Source organism: Pecten maximus, chromosome 10 (genome assembly GCF_902652985.1).
Source record: "Pecten maximus chromosome 10, xPecMax1.1, whole genome shotgun sequence".
In the NCBI taxonomy this organism is placed as follows: Eukaryota; Metazoa; Mollusca; class Bivalvia; order Pectinida; family Pectinidae; genus Pecten; species Pecten maximus.
In genome coordinates, this window is record NC_047024.1 from 16,332,927 (window position 1) to 16,359,619 (window position 26,693).

General features: G+C 37.1%; 2 protein-coding genes across 6 annotated transcripts in view; one reads left to right on the forward strand and one right to left on the reverse strand.

The window, feature by feature from the left end:
• LOC117336731 (DNA damage-binding protein 1-like) overlaps window positions 1-16,863 on the reverse strand; it is a 32,009-nt gene extending 15,146 nt beyond the window's left edge. Inside the window, exons 1-17 of the mRNA XM_033897345.1 lie at window positions 16,710-16,863; window positions 15,122-15,270; window positions 14,033-14,149; window positions 13,388-13,533; window positions 13,093-13,168; window positions 12,394-12,508; window positions 11,848-11,945; window positions 11,183-11,341; window positions 10,798-10,881; window positions 10,057-10,173; window positions 9,848-9,950; window positions 9,506-9,578; window positions 5,051-5,159; window positions 4,609-4,787; window positions 3,971-4,134; window positions 1,632-1,739; window positions 138-345 (exon numbers count right to left, since the gene is read on the reverse strand). Coding sequence (XP_033753236.1) covers window positions 138-345; window positions 1,632-1,739; window positions 3,971-4,134; window positions 4,609-4,787; window positions 5,051-5,159; window positions 9,506-9,578; window positions 9,848-9,950; window positions 10,057-10,173; window positions 10,798-10,881; window positions 11,183-11,341; window positions 11,848-11,945; window positions 12,394-12,508; window positions 13,093-13,168; window positions 13,388-13,533; window positions 14,033-14,149; window positions 15,122-15,270; window positions 16,710-16,770 — 2,066 coding nt within the window. The 5' untranslated portion in view covers window positions 16,771-16,863. The remainder of the gene's footprint in view (window positions 1-137; window positions 346-1,631; window positions 1,740-3,970; window positions 4,135-4,608; window positions 4,788-5,050; window positions 5,160-9,505; window positions 9,579-9,847; window positions 9,951-10,056; window positions 10,174-10,797; window positions 10,882-11,182; window positions 11,342-11,847; window positions 11,946-12,393; window positions 12,509-13,092; window positions 13,169-13,387; window positions 13,534-14,032; window positions 14,150-15,121; window positions 15,271-16,709) is intronic.
• A 26-nt stretch (window positions 16,864-16,889) lies between these two features.
• LOC117336732 (X-ray repair cross-complementing protein 5-like) overlaps window positions 16,890-26,693 on the forward strand; it is a 29,260-nt gene continuing 19,456 nt past the window's right edge. For 4 of the 5 annotated variants that reach the window (XR_004534643.1, XR_004534642.1, XM_033897346.1 and 1 more), the window contains exons 1-8: window positions 16,898-16,966; window positions 17,559-17,659; window positions 17,810-17,917; window positions 21,571-21,645; window positions 22,214-22,261; window positions 24,155-24,209; window positions 24,575-24,668; window positions 25,537-25,615. Coding sequence is in view for 3 of the 5 variants with exons in the window: in XM_033897346.1 (XP_033753237.1) it covers window positions 17,591-17,659; window positions 17,810-17,917; window positions 21,571-21,645; window positions 22,214-22,261; window positions 24,155-24,209; window positions 24,575-24,668; window positions 25,537-25,615 (528 nt within the window). In the remaining 2 variants the exon portion in view is untranslated. Of the gene's footprint in view, window positions 16,967-17,558; window positions 17,660-17,809; window positions 17,918-21,570; window positions 21,646-22,213; window positions 22,262-24,154; window positions 24,210-24,574; window positions 24,669-25,536; window positions 25,616-26,693 lie in introns of all 5 variants that reach the window. The other variant, XM_033897347.1, reaches the window with a different exon arrangement.

Consider the following 26,693-nt stretch of genomic DNA (forward strand, 5'->3'; position numbering starts at 1 on the left):
TAAACCTGGTCAACACCCCAATGTACCAATCAGGATAGCCCTCCGAGTTGGTCACTAAACCTGGTCAACACCCCAATGTACCAATCAGGATAGCCCTCCGAGTTGGTCACTAAACCCTGGACACCACCCCAATTTACCTATCAGGATAGCCCTCCGAGTTGAGTGGACACATGTGGTTGACCTCCTTCAGGTTGACATTGGAAAAGACAAGTTTATGGTTACTTGAATAGATGACTGTTGGACGGTCCGAGCAGGCAAACACATTGGTGGTGGACAGTGAACGGAATGTCTTCAGTACCGTGGGCTGGGTACCCAAAGTCACCTTCCTCTTCTCACAGAAATATCCTGTCATACATCGAACTCAGATACTAAACTGGTCTACAGAAATATCCTGTCATACATCAAACTTAGATACTAAACTGGTCTACAGAAATACCCTGTCATACATCAAACTCAGATACTAAACTGGTCTACAGAAATATCCTGTCATACATCAAACTCAGATACTAAACTGGTCTACAGAAATACCCTGTCATACATCAAACTCAGATACTAAACTGGTCTACAGAAATATCCTGTCATACATCAAACTCAGATACTAAACTGGTCTACAGAAATACCCTGTCATACATCAAACTCAGATACTAAACTGGTCTACAGAAATATCCTGTCATACATCAAACTCAGATACTAAACTGGTCTGTCACGTTTATAATGAAACCATCGAGACTGAATAATTCATAGCAAAATTCATAATCAAAATATTTGTACATCTTTAATACAATCTTGGCGCAATTAGTAAAGATTTACATTCTAAACAAGTGCAATAACCTCATTAATACCGTGTCAGGCTTCAATATAATACAAAGATACTGGTATAATACAATACCTAGACAAGCCTTCCACATAATACAAAGATACTGGTTACCTAGACGAGCCTTCCACATAATACAAAGATACTGGTTACCTAGACGAGCCTTCCACATAATACAAAGAAACTAGTGACCTAGACGAGCCTTCCACATAATACAAAGATACTGGTTACCTAGACGAGCCTTCCACATAATACAAAGATACTGGTTACCTAGACGAGCCTTCCACATAATACAAAGATACTGGTTACCTAGACGAGCCTTCCACATAATACAAAGATACTGGTTACCTAACCGAGCCTTCCACATAATACAAAGATACTGGTTACCTAGACGAGCCTTCCACATAATACAAAGATACTGGTTACCTAGACGAGCCTTCCACATAATACAAAGATACTGGTTACCTAGACGAGCCTTCCACATAATACAAAGAAACTGGTGACCTAGACGCGCCTTCCACATAATACAAAGATACTGGTTACCTAGACGCGCCTTCCACATAATACAAAGATACTGGTTACCTAGACGAGCCTTCCACAAAATACAAAGATACTGGTTACCTAGACGAGCCTTCCACATAATACAAAGATACTGGTTACCTAGACGAGCCTTCCACATAATACAAAGATACTGGTTACCTAGACGCGCCTTCCACATAATACAAAGATACTGGTTACCTAGACGAGCCTTCCACATAATACAAAGATACTGGTGTATTTTCTTATGAACAATAACAAATTGTAATTTTTTACTTACCTGTGTCAATGTTGAGATTGAAGTAGAAGAGAGAGCCGTCTCCTAATGCACATAATAGGTAGTGAATACCCTCAAACGTCGTCATTAGTATAGACCTAGGGATGATCTCTGTAAGGAGTATCGAGTAACAAAACACATTAGTATAGACCTAGGGATGATCTCTGTAAGGAGTATCAAGTAACAAAACACATTAGTATAGACCTGGGAATGATCTCTGTAAGGAGTATAGAGTAACAAAACACATTAGTATAGACCTAGGGATGATCTCTGTAAGGAGTATCAAGTAACAAAACACATTAGTATAGACCTAGGGATGATCTCTGTAAGGAGTATAGAGTAACAAAACACAATAGTATAGACCTAGGGATGATCTCTGTAAGGAGTATCAAGTAACAAAACACATTAATATAGACCTGGGAATGATCTCTGTAAGGAGTATAGAGTAACAAAACACATTAATATAGACCTAGGGATGATCTCTGTAAGGAGTATCAAGTAACAAAACACATTAGTATAGACCTAGGGATGATCTCTGTAAGGAGTATCAAGTAACAAAACACATTAGTATAGACCTAGGGATGATCTCTGTAAGGAGTATCAAGTAACAAAACACATTAGTATAGACCTGGGAATGATCTCTGTAAGGAGTATCAAGTAACAAAACACATTAGTATAGACCTAGGGATGATCTCTGTAAGGAGTATCGAGTAACAAAACACATTAGTATAGACCTGGGAATGATCTCTGTAAGGAGTATAGAGTAACAAAACACATTAGTATAGACCTAGGGATGATCTCTGTAAGGAGTATCAAGTAACAAAACACATTAGTATAGACCTAGGGATGATCTCTGTAAGGAGTATAGAGTAACAAAACACATTAGTATAGACCTAGGGATGATCTCTGTAAGGAGTATCAAGTAACAAAATACATTAATATAGACCTAGGGATGATCTCTGTAAGGAGTATCGAGTATCAAAACACATTAGTATAGACCTAGGGATGATCTCTGTAAGGAGTATAGAGTAACAAAACACATTAGTATAGACCTAGGGATGATCTCTGTAAGGAGTATCAAGTAACAAAACACATTAATATAGACCTGGGAATGATCTCTGTAAGGAGTATAGAGTAACAAAACACATTAGTATAGACCTAGGGATGATCTCTGTAAGGAGTATAGAGTAACAAAACACATTAGTATAGACCTAGGGATGATCTCTGTAAGGAGTATCAAGTAACAAAACACATTAGTATAGACCTAGGGATGATCTCTGTAAGGAGTATCAAGTAACAAAACACATTAATATAGACCTAGGGATGATCTCTGTAAGGAGTATCGAGTAACAAAACACATTAGTATAGACCTAGGGATGATCTCTGTAAGGAGTATCGAGTAACAAAACACATTAGTATAGACCTAGGGATGATCTCTGTAAGGAGTATCAAGTAACAAAACACATTAATATAGACCTAGGGATGATCTCTGTAAGGAGTATCAAGTAACAAAACACATTAGTATAGACCTAGGGATGATCTCTGTAAGGAGTATAGAGTAACAAAACACATTAGTATAGACCTAGGGATGATCTCTGTAAGGAGTATCAAGTAACAAAATACATTAATATAGACCTAGGGATGATCTCTGTAAGGAGTATCGAGTATCAAAACACATTAGTATAGACCTAGGGATGATCTCTGTAAGGAGTATAGAGTAACAAAACACATTAGTATAGACCTAGGGATGATCTCTGTAAGGAGTATCAAGTAACAAAACACATTAATATCGACCTAGGGATGATCTCTGTAAGGAGTATAGAGTAACAAAACACATTAGTATAGACCTAGGGATGATCTCTGTAAGGAGTATAGAGTAACAAAACACATTAGTATAGACCTAGGGATGATCTCTGTAATGAGTATAGAGTATCAAAACACATTAGTATAGACCTAGGGATGATCTCTGTAAGGAGTATCGAGTAACAAAACACATTAGTATAGACCTAGGGATGATCTCTGTAAGGAGTATGGAGTAAAATAGATTTTATATAAAAATTATAAGTTTATTTTCTTTTCATCAGTATACAGCTATACATGGCCAGGTAACTATACTGCAGGTTTCTATTCTGAACAAGAGGCCAACAGGAGGATGAATGTTATTGAACAAGACTCAAACATCGGGAAATTGAGCACCCTAACCTCCACCACTGATTTCCATTGGAGAGGACTTATATAGGCTTGCCTATTGTTCAATCCATTATAACAATAAAATTTGTTGAAATTTACGAAAAAAATTTCATATTCAGATTCTAAAATATAAGTAAAATGGGCACCCTTACCTCCACCAAGCATTTCCACATTCAGACTCTCAAACGTCGGTAACTTGAGCACCCTTGCCGATATGTCAGTCCACAGCCCCACAGCACAGAGCTCTGCCTGGTCAGAACCATCCCTCAGAGGTGTGATGTCCACACAGGCTACCTCATGTTCCATTGTTGTTTTACTATTAAGGTTAAGTAAAATTTGTTCACATTAATTCCATTTTTTAAGTAAAATTTGTTCACATCAATTCCATGTTCCTCTATCTTTTTGATATCTACAAAAGTCACAGAGCAATCCTAGCTAAATATGACCTTGACCTAGTTACCCGACTTAACCTTGACCTAGTTTCCTGATTTAACCTTGACCTAGTTTCCTGATTATTATTGACCTAGTTTCCTCACTAAACATTGACTAGTTTGCTGACATAACATTGACCTAGTTTCCCAACTTAACTTTGACCTAGTTTCCCTGACATAATTTTGGTTAAAACCATATCCAAATTTGGAATTTACAGTGAGGAGTTTAATATTATGCAGACTATAATATTAGGGATCGGGCAACAGGCTCTTAAATCTGACTTAACCTTGACCTACATTTACCCAAGCTCCTTAACCTTGACCTAACTACCCAAGTTTCTTAACCTTGACCTAGTTACCTGAGTTCCTTAACCTCTCCTTGTCCTATCTCCAGATAATACAGTTCACTGCCGACAGCGACCACAGCTTGGGAAGTGTTACTAGAAGCCAGACTGATGTTCTTTCCCCCGGCGTGTTTCCATTCACTGACCAGTCGATGTGACTCACAACTCACAAGTCGTACAGACACCGGCGTGATCTACAGCAATTGTGGACCAAGCATTTAATAGATATTTCTGTCACCAACATAACAACAGCAAGTTTTACTCTGAGCTTCGGGCAATATATACAAGTAATAGTATTAATAAAGTAACAATTGAATTACAGTATGAATTTCAAATGATAAAAATTGCTATTTCTCATATTGGATAGTGGACTCAATGTATACAGACACATATTACTTCATTTGAACTATTCAACATCCAAATGTTGATCTAAAGTCTACACTGTTTCATTCTTTACCTGCAGAAGTTGATTGTGAACAACGTTAGCACAAAGAAATGTTTGTTGATCTGGTTCAAATCCTGCCAGCTCGGTCTCCTCCACTTCTTCGCCGTTCAACATCAACACTCTGTCATAAAAAATATTGTTTATGTCATAACAGCCACGACCCAGACAACTTGTTATATACAGACAATATTTATCAGCCACGACCCAGACATCTTGTTATAAACAGACAATATTTATCAGCCACGACCCAGACAACTTGTTATAAACAGACAATATTTATCAGCCACGACCCAGACAACTTGTTATATACAGACAATATTTATCAGCCACGACCCAGACAACTTGTTATAAACAGACAATATTTATCAGCCACGACCCAGACATCTTGTTATAAACAGACAATATTTATCAGCCACGACCCAGACAACTTGTTATATACAGACAATATTTATCAGCCACGACCCAGACATCTTGTTATAAACAGACAATATTTATCAGCCACGACCCAGACAACTTGTTATATACAGACAATATTTATCAGCCACGACCCAGACAACTTGTTATATACAGACAATATTTATCAGCCACGACCCAGACAACTTGTTATATACAGACAATATTTATCAGCCACGACCCAGACAACTTGTTATAAACAGACAATATTTATCAGCCACGACCCAGACATCTTGTTATAAACAGACAATATTTATCAGCCACGACCCAGACAACTTGTTATATACAGACAATATTTATCAGCCACGACCCAGACAACTTGTTATAAACAGACAATATTTATCAGCCACGACCCAGACATCTTGTTATAAACAGACAATATTTATCAGCCACGACCCAGACAACTTGTTATAAACAGACAATATTTATCAGAGCTTTTAACAAGGAAACACATTAAGGGGGTGTGACATTAAAGGTGTTGTAAAATAAAGGAGTAAGAGGTCCATTGGTCCTGTACCACTCTGTTATTTAAAGTCATTTTAAAGGAGGATTATGTGACCTTTACATTAGATCATTGTGAAATGTATCACAAATTTCCTTAGAAGTTTACATAATAAAAATCTCTATGGCAAGATCTAAACTTACATGATCCCAGCAACTTTTAAAAGAGAACAAGTAACAAGACAAAGGATAGCCAAATCAAGGTCAACAATTCTGAAACACTATATATTGGCTCCTTATCATTTCCAGCTAACCTGGTCTGACTGACGAAGGATAGAACACTTACCTGGTCTGACTGACGAAGGATAGAACACTTACCTGGTCTGACCGACGGAGGAGAGAACACTTACCTGGTCTGACTGACGAAGGATAGAACACTTACCTGGTCTGACTGACGAAGGATAGAACACTTACCTGGTCTGACTGACGAAGGATAGAACACTTACCTGGTCTGACTAACGAAGGATAGTACACTTACCTGGTCTGACCGACGAAGGATAGAACACTTACCTGGTCTGACCGACGAAGGATAGAACACTTACCTGGTCTGACTGAGGAAGGAGAGAACACTTACCTGGTCTGCTGACGAAGGATAGAACACTTACCTGGTCTGACTGACGAAGGAGAGAACACTTACCTGGTCTGACCGACGGAGGAGAGAACACTTACCTGGTCTGACCGACGGAGGAGAGAACACTTACCTGGTCTGACTGACGAAGGATAGAACACTTACCTGGTCTGACCGACGAAGGATAGAACACTTACCTGGTCTGACCGACGAAGGATAGAACACTTACCTGGTCTGACCGACGAAGGAGAGAACACTTACCTGGTCTGACTGACGAAGGAGAGAACACTTACCTGGTCTGACCGATGAAGGATAGAACACTTACCTGGTCTGCTGACGAAGGATAGAACACTTACCTGGTCTGACCGACGAAGGATAGAACACTTACCTGGTCTGACCGACGGAGGAGAGAACACTTACCTGGTCTGACTGACGAAGGATAGTACACTTACCTGGTCTGACTGATGAAGGATAGAACACTTACCTGGTCTGACTGACGGAGGAGAGAACACTTACCTGGTCTGACTGACGAAGGAGAGAACACTTACCTGGTCTGACCGATGAAGGATAGAACACTTACCTGGTCTGCTGACGAAGGATAGAACACTTACCTGGTCTGACCGACGAAGGATAGAACACTTACCTGGTCTGACCGACGGAGGAGAGAACACTTACCTGGTCTGACTGACGAAGGATAGTACACTTACCTGGTCTGACTGATGAAGGATAGAACACTTACCTGGTCTGACTGACGAAGGATAGAACACTTACCTGGTCTGACTGACGAAGGATAGAACACTTACCTGGTCTGACTGACGAAGGATAGTACACTTACCTGGTCTGACCGACGGAGGAGAGAACACTTACCTGGTCTGACTGACGAAGGAGAGAACACTTACCTGGTCTGACCGATGAAGGATAGAACACTTACCTGGTCTGCTGACGAAGGATAGAACACTTACCTGGTCTGACTGACGGAGGAGAGAACACTTACCTGGTCTGACCGACGAAGGATAGAACACTTACCTGGTCTGACCGACGAAGGATAGAACACTTACCTGGTCTGACCGACGAAGGATAGAACACTTACCTGGTCTGACCGACGGAGGAGAGAACACTTACCTGGTCTGACTGATGAAGGATAGAACACTTACCTGGTCTGACCGACGAAGGAGAGAACACTTACCTGGTCTGACTGACGAAGGATAGAACACTTACCTGGTCTGACTGACGAAGGATAGAACACTTACCTGGTCTGACTGACGAAGGATAGAACACTTACCTGGTCTGACTGACGGAGGAGAGAACACTTACCTGGTCTGACCGACGAAGGATAGAACACTTACCTGGTCTGACTGACGGAGGATAGAACACTTACCTGGTCTGACTGAGGAAGGAGAGAACACTTACCTGGTCTGACCGACGAAGGATAGAACACTTACCTGGTCTGACTGACGAAGGAGAGAACACTTACCTGGTCTGACTGACGGAGGAGAGAACACTTACCTGGTCTGACTGACGAAGGATAGAACACTTACCTGGTCTGACTGACGGAGGAGAGAACACTTACCTGGTCTGACCGACGAAGGATAGAACACTTACCTGGTCTGACTGACGGAGGAGAGAACACTTACCTGGTCTGACAGACGAAGGAGAGAACACTTACCTGGTCTGACCGATGAAGGATAGAACACTTACCTGGTCTGACTAACGGAGGAATGAACACTTACCTGGTCTGACTGACGGAGGAGAGAACACTTACCTGGTCTGACTGACGGAGGAGAGAACACTTACCTGGTCTGACCGACGAAGGATAGAACACTTACCTGGTCTGACCGACGAAGGATAGAACACTTACCTGGTCTGACCGACGAAGGATAGAACACTTACCTGGTCTGACCGACGGAGGAGAGAACACTTACCTGGTCTGACCGACGAAGGATAGTACACTTACCTGGTCTGACCGACGAATGATAGAACACTTACCTGGTCTGACCGACGAAGGATAGAACACTTACCTGGTCTGACCGACGAAGGATAGAACACTTACCTGGTCTGACCGACGAAGGATAGAACACTTACCTGGTCTGACCGATGAAGGAGAGAACACTTACCTGGTCTGACTGATGAAGGAGAGAACACTTACCTGGTCTGACCGACGAAGGAGAGAACACTTACCTGGTCTGACCGACGAAGGAGAGAACACTTACCTGGTCTGACCGACAAAGGATAGAACACTTACCTGGTCTGACTGACGAAGGATAGAACACTTACCTGGTCTGACTGACGAAGGGTAGAACACTTACCTGGTCTGACTGACGGAGGAGAGAACACTTACCTGGTCTGACCGACGAAGGATAGAACACTTACCTGGTCTGACCGACGAAGGATAGAACACTTACCTGGTCTGACCGACGAAGGATAGAACACTTACCTGGTCTGACCGACGAAGGATAGAACACTTACCTGGTCTGACCGACGAAGGATAGAACACTTACCTGGTCTGACCGACGAAGGATAGAACACTTACCTGGTCTGACCGACGAAGGATAGAACACTTACCTGGTCTGACCGACGAAGGAGAGAACACTTACCTGGTCTGACTGACGAAGGAGAGAACACTTACCTGGTCTGACTGACGAAGGAGAGAACACTTACCTGGTCTGACCGACCAAGAAGAGAACACTTACCTGGTCTGCTGACGAAGGATAGAACACTTACCTGGTCTGACTGACGGAGGAGAGAACACTTACCTGGTCTGACCGACCAAGGATAGAACACTTACCTGGTCTGACTGACGAAGGAGAGAACACTTACCTGGTCTGACTGACGAAGGAGAGAACACTTACCTGGTCTGACCGACGGAGGAGAGAACACTTACCTGGTCTGACCGATGAAGGATAGAACACTTACCTGGTCTGACCGATGAAGGAGAAAACACTTACCTGGTCTGACCGACGAAGGATAGAACAATCATGTTATCATAGTCTGTAGAGCTGACTCGTAACGACCAGATTCCTGTAAAATCCCAACAACAGGGCGTCACAACCTCATTACATTATGATATATAATTGTTTGTTGCACATAGAAAGTGACCTTCACCCTTGATCCTAACCATGAACCAAAACTATATGGTACAATTAGCTAATATAGGCTCAAATATGTACATCTTGAAAACATTTTTTTGTATTTTTCTAATCTTAAGAAATAAAAGTATTGTATAAACAAGGCCCAGGGAAAAACAAGAATGAGTGTAGAAAATTTCTGAAAAGCGCAGGAAGATTTACCTTTAATTCCTGGCAGATCTATACTTGCATGCTCATGTATGCCGATACCATTCCTAATGATACGAAGGGACCCCTCTTTGTAAGCTCCGGAACATGTCACAAGCTGAAGCATAAAATATCATACTGTACTGGTGAATCTTATGTCAGAATTTATCTACAATTAAAAAAATCTCACATATCATTTTTGTTGTTATATATCAGACTCTCACCTGTCCCTGGCCCTGTCGCTCCAGGTCAACCACACACATGTCTAGTATAGGTCCGAGGTTTGTGAATCTCTCCATCTCCGTAACATACGACCCATTGTCATCCGATTCAACATCCAGCTGGAAAAGTTACCAGTACAATCAGGTTAAAATTGGGCAAGAATTCCACAAAGGGAAAAAATACAAAAACATACAGAGTTTATTTTAAAGTAATGCTCCAATCAGAAAACACAGGATGATGCATGGAAGTGTCACCACCGAAAAAAATTATCTTGATGAGTTGTGAGTCTGTCACACCCAGAACATCTTAACCTTGATGAGTTGTGAGTCTGTCACACCCAGAACATCTTAACCTTGATGAGCTGGGAATCTCTGTCACACTCAGAAAATCTTACCTTGATGAGCTGGGAATCTGTCACACCCAGAACATCTTAACCTTGATGAGTTGTGAGTCTGTCACACCCAGAACATCTTAACCTTGATGAGCTGGGAATCTCTGTCACACCCAGAAAATCTTACCTTGATGAGCTGGGAATCTGTCACACCCAGAACATCTTAACCTTGATGAGCTGGGAATCTGTCACACTCAGAACATCTTAACCTTGATGAGCTGGGAATCTGTCACACCCAGAAAATCTTACCTTGATGAGCTGGGAGTCTCTGTCACATCCAGAAAATCTTACCTTGATGAGCTGATTTTACCTTGATGAGCTGGGAGTCTCTATCACATCCAGAAAATCTTACCTTGATGAGCTGGGAGTCTCCAAGTCTTGAACCGATATAGACCACCCCATTGTCCAGATACGTAATGCACTCGGCTACTGTAGTCTGTACAGAAAACAGGAAATTCTCAGTCTCATATGTTTTATTTTCTACTCATGATTGACTCATTGAAACAAATTTTGGCTGTTTCATTTCACAATAATTGTTTTCGGTGTTACAGTGCAAGTGTACAAAAATATGTGCCCGGTAATTATATAAATAGGAAAATAATACATAATGTTTTTGTTTCATATTCAATGTCTACATGCTCAAATGAAAAGCAATTGGCTCCTTTCATTGGGGTATACAGAATTAATTGAAACAATTCTAATTCAAAGACACAATATAAAGTAAGGAGCTTTCTTACCTCTCCAAGTAGCTCCACTTTAAGGTCTTTGACAACAACGGTGGCATCCATCTTTTCTTCCTTCTCCAGAAGTAACATAAACAGCCTACCCATCATGTCTCCCAGGAGGTACCGCGACCCATTGGCATCAACTTTACCATGACAAATCAACGTACTTTGCTAAAATTCCAAATCAAAAATATCATACTGCAATTAATCAATTCAATGATGTATTTAGGACAACAAGGTTTCAATATCATTTGAATGAGATCTTATTGTATTTCACTCTGAACCACATTACCACCCCCCTGCTGTAGAGGGAGAATCTTCTAAGTAACATTTCCCATCAAATAAGAGATAAGACTCAAGGACCAACATGTATTCCTAGCAGTAAGTGTCATTGGTGAATTCTAGCAGTAAGTGTGGTGAATTACTCAAACGACATGTGAATGAAATCAACAGATTGAGTAAGGGCAAAAGTGATACTTGTTGGTGAAAGAGGAGGAGGGGAGTAGAGGGGGGGGGGGGGGTGTTAGCTTAAATAATTACCTTTATGGCTGGAGTTGGTGACAGAGGAAGGGGGGTTACATAATTACCTTTATGGCTGGATTTGGGGAGAGAGGAAGAGGATTAAATAATTACCTTTATGGCTGGATTTGTGGAGAAAGAAAGGTTTAAATAATTACCTTTATGGCTGGAGGTGCAATAGGTATGAAGTTATCTCCCTTGTGATATGTGATTATTTCCTGGCCAATGATCAGAGCTCCACCAAAAGGCTCTGGCACTGAGGATAGATAAAGATTTTTAATACATTTGATCCCTGTGACCTTGAATATATGTCAAGGTTATTCATTCAAACAAACTTAATAGCACTTCAACCAGTATGCTACATATCCAATATCAGGTCTCCCATTTTCAATCCAGAACTGTAAGCACACTTCATATAAAGATCTAAAACCTGTCATTTCAGAATCTACCTATTGTGAGCAATCGCTAACATTAATATCTCTACTATATTTTAGGTAGACATGGTATATATCTATATCATCCTAGCTATCTACCTGCTATGACAATGGTATAGTTCCTTACCTGCTATGACAATGGTATAGTTACCTACCTGTATATGACAATGGTATAGTTACCTACCTGTATATGACAATGGTATAGTTACCTACCTGTATATGACAATGGTATAGTTACCTACCTGCTATGACAATGGTATAGTTACCTACCTGCTATGACCATGCATGCCTCGGTCTCTACATTATCTTGTTTCCAGGGACCTTTCTGAAACTCTTTGTCTCTTAGTGATATTTCATATGTCTTCACATGACGGCCATGTTGATCCTGTCCCAAACAACATAAACACATTGAGTATTTAACAGATGTCACTACAATAATTTATATTGATGAAATGTGATGTCATAACCATATATATATATAAATCATTTTTTATTATTATCATTTTTCTATTTTTTTTTTTTTTTTTTTAGAAAAAGAGAATACCACTATATTGTCAGATATGCATTGTGGACAAGATAACAAGTTCTGTACCAATATGAGATCATACAAGATATTTTTGACCTCAATGATATTTGGTACTTCTTGAGGATCACACCTTGGCAGCACAGGAAAAATGATTTCAAAGTCACTAATTTGAATTACTCCAAGGAAAATGTATAGATTACAAGAAATTTTGCACTTGCCAATTGGGCAAGTAGTCACGAATATTTACCTACCCACTGACCATGGCCAGGATCATCTGATATGGGTTTTTTTCCTAGTCTTATCAGGTTACAAGCCCAGTACCCAAAACAAGGTTACAAAAGATGTTTGTAGATCTCATTAACATACTTATAGAGGGTGGTATCTCAGGTTACAAAAGATGTTTGTAGACCTCATTGACATACTTATAGAGGATTGTACATTACCTGGTGGATGAGAATGAGTGTAGGTGTCGTACAGCCATGTAGAAACTGCATGTCCACCACGATCTGCTCCTCTAACCTGTCAGTACAAACATCAGCTATAATAACATCTTATGACATTTTTACTTATCCATTTATCAAGCTGAAATCCTATCTGGGTTTTTTGTAAGGTCAGGGTTTTCAGTTTACCATCCTGTGTTATCCCAATTTCACATTTTACTGCATAAAAATTCCCAATTCATTGGACCTTGGACACAGAAAAAAATTGTAGGAAAATCTCTGTATGTAGAAAGTTTACCTGATGTTGAATGCTTTCAATTCCTTATTATCCCGATCAAGAGGAATAACTTTGAAAAGACCATCGTAAAGTCGAAGTCCTATTACACGGCAGAGTGGATCAATGATACCAATAATTCCTGTCTCTGATGGTCTTCCTATCCGGTCCTGTAAAGAATCATGGGATACAAACTAGAATTCTGATGTATACTAGAGTTATAGATTTTGCATCACACCACAAAGTCACTTAATGCCAGTATACCAGTGTGGCCACAATATGCCAGTTCATCAGTGTGGCCACACTAAGTCACTTAATGCCAGTTCATGGCCACAATAAAACCTAGCATTATTAAGATTTTTTCTCTCATCTCCTGTAATTCATTGAGACAAACTTCCATGAGTAAAGGGACTGATAAAGTATAAATCAATGGGGATATTTAGTATCACCCCCCCCCCCCCCCCTTTTTTTCCCCCCCGACAGTTGACGCCGGCAGATGACAAGAGTGTTTCCTAGTGCTGCAACAGTAATCCTTCGGACGATATATCACAGAAGCACTTTCGTTGAGTGACTGCTTAGAATTGAGAGAACCACCTGCTATGTTTAAATAAAATATTTGGAAACAGTTGGGTACTTTTTTACATCTCTACCTTCTATACTAAAACTTACCTGAACATTGCCATGAGCTCTGGTGATGATATCAATGTTGTCACCATTCTGGTTACATTCCAGGATCATTGCATTGTATCTGGACGTCAGGAGAAACATAAGGTCCTTACTTTCACCCTGTAATACAACTCACCATTAATGATATGTATCAATTTCACCCTGTAATACAACTCGCCATTAATGATACGTATCAATTTCATCCTGTAATACAATTCACCATTAATGATATGTATCAATTTCACCCTGTAATACAACTCACCATTAATGATACGTATAAATTTCACCCTGTAATACAACTCAACATTAATGATACGTATCAATTTCATCCTGTAATACAATTCACCATTAATGATATGTATCAATTTCACCCTGTAATACAACTCAACATTAATGATACGTATCAATTTCACCCTGTAATACAAATGCCATAAAATTGTGATACGTATCAATACATATCAAACAGGGATTTATTCATAACTAAGTTTGATCAACATTGCTTCGGCAAACACACAACCTGACCTATATTGTATAGCAGATTTTATAGAAGGGTGGAAATTTGTAAAGTTAAACAAGGGATTTGTGGAAATTTGTACTGTAAAGTTTAACAATAATTGTTTGCTATTAATATGCTTGTACCAGTAGCTACAATGTTTTGTACCAGTAGCTACAATGTTTTGTACCAGTAGCTACAATGCTTGTGCTGAATATAATATCTGTCCTACCTTATACATGGAATTACGTTATATTAGAAAATACAACGTTAGGTCTGGATTCTTGATACTTAGGATTACTTGAATACCATGATCTATTATTGATCATATCCCCACAAGGCCGAGTAAGTGGGGTTTTACTTTATTCTGTTGACAACGTTAACTGACACTCTAATTCATACCAATTCACTACACATTTTATATGCTTCTGAGAAAAAAAAATTTGTTTTGATCAATCTGAACCTGTTGATTAGTTTGTGTATATATATAACTCCACTGTGTACCATTAATTATCACTGAATCACTACAGCTCCAGAGAGATTGGTGGGGTTGATTCAATGTTTTGTATCATATTTAATTTAAGTTACACAATACTTACTGGAGGTCGAAACAATTCCATGACAGCGATTCTTCCATTGATGCCGACTTCTTTTATTGGGCGGAGACCTTCTGGAGTAACGACATAGATTTCTAGTCGAGTGTTACGAGCAATTATTAGATTGAGATCATCTGAAGATGTGAAATTACCTGAAACATCAAACAAACGACTGCTGTAGTTTTAGAATAGCTATACAGCCATACAAGAATTGGGAGGATATTTCTCTTTCTTTCTATAAATAGCCATACAAGAATTGGGAGGATATGACTTTTTTTTTTTTTATTTAGGGAAACTAATAAAGCTTTAGCTTGGGGGCTAGCCTGTTTTCACATGTAAAATAACACTGTCTGACATTTACATACAATCTACCACAAATAGTAGAGGGTTTTTTCTTACTGGTTTGAGATGGGGCCTTTTTGTCTAATTTTGGAAAGATAATTGGTGAATTCGGAATTTGTTTCCATGAATAAACTGCAAATTTGCGGAATTTAGCTTAATAAAGAATTAGCTCTCCCCACTGACCCCAGCCTTTACAATGATGTTTTCTAATTTTATAAGTCAAACAATGCATTTGTTCAGGGAGCATAATAAATCAGTTTAAGTGATAGTTTTTCAGTACACACTTGTTACTTTACACCACCACAAAGACTTCCCTTCAACTGTGGCATGATGTGCTTTGAACGGGAGATATCACTAATTCAAGCCAAATCATTGACTAGCTAGTTATTTTTACTTAAACTTCAGAATTAGTTTTACTGCTTTTAGCTCCCTATTATTACACATGGCATGATGCATGCTATTTGGTTTGGCAAAGTATCATTTAATGACCTATATGTATATCAACACCTTAAGTCATTTAAAGATGGCCTCTCTTGTGTGCAAGATGCATGCATGTGGTGTGTATACTGTGTATATATTATATATATTGTGTGTGTTTTGGGAGCTCGAGGCTGCGGTAAATGTTCATGCTTGTCTCATTCCAATATAGCACAAATCTGATGTCAACTTTATAGTGCTACATGAGCATACTGCCAAAGACATCCAGCAGCACACCTCACCCGGTCACATTATAATGACAACTAGCAAACCATTCGTCCTACTCCCTAAAATGCTGAGTGCTATATATAAGCAGAAAGACCAACTACCATTTTTAACCATATTTTAAAATAAAAAAGATGAGGTTTGGTATACAACTTACAAGTGACCAAAATAATGCTATTGCTACCTTCAAATTCACAGCCCGAGTATCAAGTCTGTGTACTGTTCTTCGCATGCTGCTGAAGTATTTATAAACCCAACTGGATTTATTTACAAAAGTGTGTCCCATAAATGGCATAATTTTTTCCTTTGTAAACAAAATTCAATCAAGAAAATAACACTTCCTTAAGTTTTGACAAACAAAGTTAATGCAAAATAAGTAAAATTCTAGTTTTACTAAGCTTAACTCAGTTTTCGTTATGTTGCATTAAAAACGTTATAACTGGGCCTACTGTGTAATATCCGAATGAAATGTTTACACAACATGTGAAAAACAAGCATGAACTAATCGGCTCACAATGATGAAATTGATGCTGGGATTCTATATTACCTGTGACACAAGCATTTACTGCTGTCGGCTTATGAGCCGTAACAACATAGTTATATGCCATTCTTTCGGATGACAATAACAGAAAAATACAAATAAGACAGCTTTTCTTCCGTTATTCCCTCCGTCCTTTTCGCCGGAAATTCTGTATCGATTGACCATGCGCATGCCTGGCGCCAAAGATTTTTTCAGAGGTTACTTCCGGTTAAGTAAGCTTTGCACAGCAACTTTTCCCTTACGAATACAGACAAGCTGACAAGGTAATAAGACTGTTTTGAACATTTGTCATTATTTGAAATCATCAGATCGGCTCAAACAAAAATTGTTTAAATCTGTTCTATACGGTAATTATCTTGCTATACATGTGGCATGTCGGTAAACTTTCGTAAACAGGTCGCTTTGTAACATGGTTAATAAACTTAAAGATGATCGGTCGACAACATGATGTACCTGGCAATATTAACACGTAAGAGTTAAACCCAATATCCTTGATGCATGCTGTATAAAGCACACATCTAGCATATTGAATTTTAACCCTGGATGTTAATTGCAAGATACAATACTTGCTCAAATGAAAAACAAAACTTGTTTATTGTACAGAGCCAGTCAAGATCGAAACTGAGCATTATTGCAAAATGACAGTCATATTATTTATACAAATGGCAATTGATCTTTGATATTAGCTGCATGCATGTAATAAAATTCTTAGAGACCCATACGAGTTTAGAAGTAACTTTAAGACACAATAAAACATAGCATTAAATGCTTTGTCTATGAAATTAGAAAAAAAATCTTTATAATATACATTGTAGAACAATTCTTAATTATAAAGCTATGATTTCTTTATTAAAGCAGAACGACAGATTTAGCTATTACGAGATATAATGGCAGATTTTGGATTTGCACGGTACGGAGAGGATGAAGAAAATGATGAAGATGAATTCGATCCACAGGTAAAATATTTCACATGCACTGAATATTGATGTTCAGGAAGATAATAGTGTTTTATTAAGATTTTTATGAATGTTTAAAGACTCATTAATTTTAGTAGAAGAACTGTTATAGGCAAACTTATAGTCACTAATATCGATTTCTATTGGCAGAATCGACGGGGGATGACAGATGGTTTGATATTCCTGGTCGACTGTTCCAAGTCCATGTTTGACGAAGGAGACGATGATGAAGATAGCCATTTTCAATTGTGTTTAAAGGTAAAAGCATGCTCACCGAGTATAAAGGTTGCTTCTTACTCTGTGACTGAATGCCTCAGCCATTGCTATGGTTATGTCATTGTTGCAGTGTCATTTTAAACTAGTTCTTGATAGCCGGATATTTATCAAACCTTCCTTTCAAGGGGAGTTAACTCTGGGCCCTATAGGAGATGGCCTCAGACCACAATTAATTTCCCTCTTTGTTCTACCAAAGAAAAATCGAAATTAAAATATTTCAGAAGTTTGCAAAAAATCTGGCTTTCACATCACGTGTAGAACTATTCAAGCTGAACATACAGTGACCTGGAAAGTACCCCATGACCGGCATTTAACAAAGTTATTTATATTTAAGTGTAACCACCCTAATATATTGTAGGAAAATCCGGAAAATCACAAAATATTACTACTCAAGCCTTATAACTCCCCGTGTCCTGCCTCACAAACAAACATGGAAATGGTGTCAAAACAAAATTCTGCCACTAGATTAAATATTGCACTATAAATCTATGCTAAAATTATGTTCATATCTGTAACAGCTAAGTCAGGAAAAAATATTTAGCAACAGTCCTGAAATTTCAATATGTACTACATTCGTGTACAACGACCCGGAAGTATAATTGTGGTCTGAGGCCTGTATATATGTCAAATGTTGAAAAATAAAATTTTCGTTAAGTATACAGTATTGTATGTTATTGATTAAGTTTAAAATCAAATTTGAAGTTATTCTGCCCAAAAATAAAAATTCTATGGTCATTTTACTACCCCTACCCCTGGCCAGGGGCCAATTTTCACAAACTGAGCAGGGTCACCATGCAAACATTCCTGTTTTGCACACAATGTTGATGGAATAGTTGCAATGAATTGATGACAATAACACACATTCAGCAGACTAACTTGTGTCATATTTTTATTATGCTCTTGAAAAAAATAAAGATGTTATAACATGTTAATTAAGAAAAACTTGAAAATTCAAGATTTAAAAAAGATTTTTGTATATATTAGTGAATAACTTTTTTATTTGATGTCTCAGCCTGTCTAACTTTTTGCATTATGAAAGACCAGTTTTTAAAGATAATATTTACATAGACACACTTGGGGGTCACTTAGTAGTAATCAGGTAATTAGTGGTCAAGTGGTCAAGGGTCCCCTGGGGGTACACTGTTCTGGAAGTCTACCTCAGAGTATTAAAGAGAGCATAACTTGTACTGGCACCAAGTAATGTGACTGAATTTTCATGTTAAGTAATTCTGGGAAGTTACACAACATCTCACCGTTTAAATTTTTGGCATAAATTCAAGTTTTCAATGATTTTTTTGAAATATAAAATGGGATTTTACAATTATTTAAGGAAAAATTTCATTTAAATGCTTAAAATGTGAAGTTAAATTCATTTTTCTAAAATCATTACTTCAATTATATAAAGTGATACTAAAGCTGTACTCAAATATGCAAAGACAATTAATATATTTGCACAAGTATGGAAATTACAGTGAGTTTAATGTGCATAGGTATGCCTCATACTTGACTAATTTTCAGACCCAAATCTGGAGTGGCGTGACGGACAAACTTTGAACCCATGAATACTTTAAAACAAAGGTCACAATTGAACAAATTCCCTTTGTGACAGAGGAAATGTTTAATTATCAATTAAAGTTTCACAAGTCTGATGTAAAATTTCACTGTATATCTACATTATGTGTCCTTCTGAGAGACCATGTCCTTGGACAGGGCAAAATCCTATCATCTGTTTTTGCATGAATACCAAATTTTCAATGATCTGTGTTTAAAATGCCAAAAAACATATTTAAACCATTCGCTTACATAGAATGAAGGAAATAATAAAGGAAAAACCTGTTCTGAGAAAAATGTGTTGAAATATTGTGAATTAGAATGTATACACTATATCACATTGAGTGAAATTCAAATATTTGGGAGGGGGGAACAATATTGTGTTGTTTTCTTTCAAATTTTGAATTAAAATTAATTTAAACCACTACAGTACATCACAAGATACATACATTACACTTTATGCCCAGCTTATAACAACAGCACCTGCTTTGTTGCATGTAGAAAAGATTTTTGACAGAAAATGTGAAATTTTAGAAGATTTTGTGATTAATTCCAATAATAATCATGATTTTTCAATCACAATTTTACAAAATAATCTACATTTGCTATGTGGCCAGTCATTTAACATGTCAGCACACCATGTACTATTGGAAAATATAGCCCCTGACTTTGTACAGTACATGTAAATAGTGAAATGAGCAAAACTGCGGTTAACAGTATTACGGTTTTTACCCTAAAAGTTATACCAAAATATAGCGCAAAACCGTTTATCTTCATAAACACTGCTAGTACACATCTGAAACTTTAAAGTAACCTCAAAGCGTATACTAGAAATGTGTAGCAAACACAAATACCAACATGTTTTCTCGACAAACATGTCCAGTGTGATCAGAGACAAGGATCCGCAATAGAAACGATCATCGAAACGAGGTTTATTGGGGGTGTAGTTACTAAAATGAAGCTGTCATTAATTAAAAACTCACAGAAAGTACGTGAAATGTCGTCTGCATATAGGTAAAATACACACAACTGCACAGGAAATGTTAAAAGTTTGCGATGTTTCTAATTTAAGGTCCACGCGCGAATGTTTACATCGGAAAGGTGCGTTCTATGCAGGCCTCAGACCACAATTAATTTCCCTCTTTGTTCTACCAAAGAAAAATCGAAATTAAAATATTTCAGAAGTTTGCAAAAAATCTGGCTTTCACATCACGTGTAGAACTATTCAAGCTGAACATACAGTGAGCTGGAAAGTACCCCATGACCGGCATTTAACAAAGTTATTTATATTTAAGTGTAACCACCCTAATATATTGTAGGAAAATCCGGAAAATCACAAAATATTACTACTCAAGCCTTATAACTCCCCGTGTCCTGCCTCACAAACAAACATGGAAATGGTGTCAAAACAAAATTCTGCCACTAGATTAAATATTGCACTATAAATCTATGCTAAAATTATGTCCATATCTGTAACAGCTAAGTCAGGAAAAAATATTTAGCAACAGTCCTGAAATTTCAATATGTACTACATTCGTGTACAACGACCCGGAAGTATAATTGTGGTCTGAGGCCAGATAAGTTCCTAGCTTCCAGTTAAGGGGAGTTAACCCTGGTCTCTATAGGAGATAAGTTACTACCTTCCTATAGGAGATAAGTTCCTACCTTCCAATCAGGGGGAGTTAACCCTGGTCCCTGTAGGGTTTTTGTCCCTACCCTCAAGGCAAGTGAATGAACCCTGGTCGATGTAGGGGGGGGGGTCACTGCTCGTCAGGGGAGATAACCCTGTATTTGGCATCAATCCAACTAAAGATACAGTTAACAAGCACCATTATCTGACTCTTTCACCTGTCAAATCTCCCAACCCAACTTGTCAGTGTAACTTGTCAGTGGAATAATATCAAACACTCTCAAAACTCTCTTTGAAAAGTATTTATAATTTCCTCCTGCTTGACCAGTTCTAGAGTCTACGGGACTTTCTGTACATGTTTGAGTTTGAATAGAATTCTTTTTCTATGTTTTAAAAGACTGTAATGACCGCCTCAATCATTTTAACAATGAAATTGTCACTATTTGTGTTTCAGTGTGCAAAAACTACCCTACAGAACAAGATCATCAGCAGTGATAAAGATCTGATGGGCATCGTTTTCTTTGGAACAGTAAGCAACTTTCCTTAGTCCATCCCCTACCGGTGTAACCAGGGGGGACTTTAGCTTTCCTCTCCATATATCTTGTACGTATGTACATAATGCCAAAATTTGTCAACACTCTAGCAGCTTTATTCCTCAAGGGATTTTGAATAAACCTCACGCAATGATAAGGTAGCATAATATCTCAGACAAGTTTTACTTTTGGATAAAAGGTCAAAGTTATTGTAACTTTCATTAGAAAATCCTTGTCAGTGTTCTAGGGGCTTCCTCTCTTGTGGGATTTTGATCAAAATTAAAAAAAAAAATTATAAAGAACCATAAAATCTTGGACAAGTTTGAGTTTCATGGTTGCAGGGTCAAGGTCACTGCTACTATTTTTAGCGGGGGTCGTTAAGGGACAACATGCTTGTTGATATTTGGGAGAGTTGTTAACTGGTTTTATAACCACAAGAATGATCCAGATCTTACAGAAAACATTTGTCAATGATACAACAGTTGTACATACCAACTCAATTATCTATTATCATATAGTGCAGTCCACATAGTTTCATCTTACAATATAACTTTGTTAATTCAGGAGAAGTCATCCAACCCCAGCGAATTCAAACATATCTATATCTATCAGGTAAGTTAGTATCTATATCTATCAGGTAAGTTAGTATCTATATCTATCAGGTAAGTTAGTATCTATATCTATCAGGTAAGTTAGTATCTATATCTATCAGGTAAGTTAGTATCTATATCTATCAGGTAAGTTAGTATCTATATCTATCAGGTAAGTTAGTATCTATATCTATCAGGTAAGTTAGTATCTATATCTATCAGGTAAGTTAGTATCTATATCTATCAGGTAAGTTAGTATCTATATCTATCAGGTAAGTTAGTATCTATATCTATCAGGTAAGTTAGTATCTATATCTATCAGGTAAGTTAGTATCTATATCTATCAGGTAAGTTAGTATCTATATCTATCAGGTAAGTTAGTATCTATATCTATCAGGTAAGTTAGTATCTATATCTATCAGGTAAGTTAGTATCTATATCTATCAGGTAAGTTAGTATCTATATCTATCAGGTAAGTTAGTATCTATATCTATCAGGTAAGTTAGTATCTATATCTATCAGGTAAGTTAGTATCTATATCTATCAGGTAAGTTAGTATCTATATCTATCAGGTAAGTTAGTATCTATATCTATCAGGTAAGTTAGTATCTATATCTATCAGGTAAGTTAGTATCTATATCTATCAGGTAAGTTAGTATCTATATCTATCAGGTAAGTTAGTATCTATATCTATCAGGTAAGTTAGTATCTATATCTATTAGGTAAGTTAGTATCCTCAGTATAGCTGCCATAACAGCTCTTTAATATGTATTATGGTTCACATCAAACTGTAAATAAATTAAACAGTAATTAAATATTTGTGATGCCATCAGAATGTAATTAAATGTTTGTGATGCCATCAGAATGTAATTAAATGTTTGTGATACCATCAAAAAAGGATTACAAATATTTATGATGCCATTTGAATGTAATTAAATGTTAATGGTGCCATTATAATGTTATCTAATATTTGTGTATTACATTAAAATGTAATATAAGGTTATAATAATATTGGAATGTAATATAAGGTTATAATAATATTGGAATGTAATATAAGGTTATAATAATATTGGAATGTAATATAAGGTTAATAATGTTAGAATGTAATATAAGGTTAATAATGTTAGAATGTAATATAAGGTTAATAACATTAGAATGTAATATAAGGTTAATAACATTAGAATGTAATATAAGGTTAATAACATTAGAATGTAATATAAGGTTAATAACATTAGAATGTAATATAAGGTTATATATAATAATATTGGAATGTAATATAAGGTTAATAATATTAGAATGTAATATAAGGTTAATAATATTGGAATGTAATATAAGGTTAATAATATTGGAATGTAATATAAGGTTAATAATATTAGAATGTAATATAAGGTTAATAACATTAGAATGTAATATAAGGTTAATAATATTAGAATGTAATATAAGGTTAATAATATTGGAATGTAATATAAGGTTAATAATATTGGAATGTAATATAAGGTTAATAATATTAGAATGTAATATAAGGTTAATAATATTAGAATGTAATATAAGGTTAATAATATTAGAATGTAATATAAGGTTAATAATATTGGAATGTAATATAAGGTTAATAATATTAGAATGTAATATAAGGTTAATAATATTAGAATGTAATATAAGGTTAATAATATTGGAATGTAATATAAGGTTAATAATATTATAATGTAATATAAGGTTAATAATATTATAATGTAATTAAATGTTTATTGTGCCATTAGAATGTAATTAATGTTTATTGTGCCATCAGAACAGAATTAAATGTTTCAGTGCCATCAAAAAGGGCATTAAATGTTTATGGTGTCATTATAATGTAATTAAGTGTTGTGTGTGCCAGCTGAAAGGTATTACATTAAAGATCTTGTGGTTGATTTTAAAGGAATTGGACCAGCCTGGAGCTCCAAGGATATTGAGTTTAGAAGACTTGATAGAAGGTAGTATTATAATTGTTAATGTAGTACGTGGGTATAGGACAGTAGATAGATATTTGTTTTCAAAATTGCTCATAGTCAGTCCACTTCAGGACAGAACATACTTGGTGATGTAAAATCATAGAATTGGATTTCTAATAGCATACTTATTCTCATTATCAAATTTAGTTGACCAAATGTTGAGTTGATTCAGTGACATACCTGGTACAGGGTTAAACCTTAGTCAGTATATCATCATCAATGGTCAAATATCTGAAATCATTTTGATGAATTTTCCTTTGACATGATTATTGGTCATACACTGGTAACAGAATTAATGGAGATCTTTTGATAGTGTGCAATAAGAACGATCTGAAATCTCGTTTTAGAATCTCCAAAAGATTTCTCCAAAGAGTATGGTCACAACACTGGGTTTTCCTTACATGAAGCACTGTGGACTTGTCAGAATATGTTCTCCAACAGGTAATCTTAATTTTCATAACTGTGTCAGCGGTTGCTCCTTACTTTGATAATTATATGTTTCTTATTATTTTACTCCATGTCTAATCAAGTTATAAAAAACCTCGCAAATAAGTTGTTGGGGATACTGAAAATGAGGTTTCTGCATACAATAATTATGCCTGTCCCCCTGTATTTGTCTACAGAAACTTGGGTGTCCATGCTGTGGCATTACAGCTCACCAGTCACATGTCTGTCCCCCTCTTGTTGTCTACAGAAATTTTGTTTGGGGTATTCGAGGAATATGGGTTCCAGTAAGTGGGGTTTTGCATCAAAACTTTTTTGGGTAAATTTTTGTGCCACACCCCTACATAATTATTGCTACACTATATAGTGACATTGCAGAGCCAAAATTATTACTACACTATATAGTGACATTGCAGAGCCAAAATTATTACTACACTATATAGTGACATTGCAGAGCAAATGAAAACATGCAGTTATTAGAGGTCTAGGAATGATGTTACTTCAAAATATTATAAAGTATTTTGTTAGTTTTGTCATTTTTTTTGAAAAGCTTATCTGTCCATTAAAATTTAAATCACACCCTATCAATTGGGTGTATACATTATTTAGAGGTCTAGGAGTGCATGATGTTATGGCAAGTTAATTTGGAAATATTCTGTAATTTCTTTAAATTTTACCACGTTTTGGATATTTTTAGCATCAAATAAAATGAAAGCCTCAGATTTGATAACAAGAGGTCTATATCTTTCAATGGACTTAGGGCCATTTGGGGTTTCTTGTTATTCCTGGCCTTAGGGAATAATAGGGCTCGAACGAGCCACATGATGGATTGTAATTTTAATTTGAAAGAATTATTAAATTTCAGTCCACAAAAAGTGAGCTCCAAAAGGGTGATGTTGTTCACAAATAACGACAACCCTCACGCTGCTTCCCAACAACTACAGGTAAGGCTTACTGTTCAAGTGATGTTGTTTATCAATAACAACAACTCACACTGCCTTACAATAACTACAGGTAAGGCTTACTGTTCAATAACAACAACTCACACTGCTTCCCAACAACTACAGGTAAGGCTTACTGTTCAAGTGATGTTGTTTATCAATAACAACAACTCACACTGCGTCACAACAACTACAGGTAAGGCTTACTGTTCAAGTGTTGTTGTTTATCAATAACAACAACTCACACTGCGTCACAACAACTACAGGTAAGGCTTACTGTTCAAGTGATGTTGTTTATCAATAACAACAACTCACGCTGCTTCCCAACAACTACAGGTAAGGCTTACTGTTCAAGTGATGTTGTTTATCAATAACAACAACTCACACTGCTTCCCAACAACTACAGGTAAGGATTACTGTTCAAGTGATGTTGTTTATCAATAACAACAACTCACACTGCGTCACAACAACTACAGGTAAGGCTTACTGTTCAAGTGATGTTGTTTATCAATAACAACAACTCACACTGCGTCACAACACCTACAGGTAAGGCTTACTGTTCAAGTGATGTTGTTTATCAATAACAACAACTCACATGGCGTCACAACAACTACAGGTAAGGCTTACTGTTAAAGTGATGTTGTTTATCAATAACAACAACTCGCACTGCGTCACAACAACTACAGGTAAGGCTTACTGTTCAAGTGATGTTGTTTATCAATAACAACAACTCACACTGCGTCACAACAACTACAGGTAAGGCTTACTGTTCAAGTGTTGTTGTTTATCAATAACAACAACTCACACTGCGTCACAACAACTACAGGTAAGACCCAGTGTGGGTAGGGAGCGTTGAACCATACACCTTGGATTCTCACCTGAGATTACGTGGCCAGTGACCTAACTGACGGAGCTATTACAGATTTAATGTCTGTGTTTCACCTGAGATTACGTGGCCAGTGACCTAACTGACGGAGATATTACAGATTTAATGTCTGTGTTTCACCTGAGATTACGTGGCCAGTGATCTAACTGACGGAGCTATTACAGATTTAATGTCTGTTTCACCTGAGATTACGTG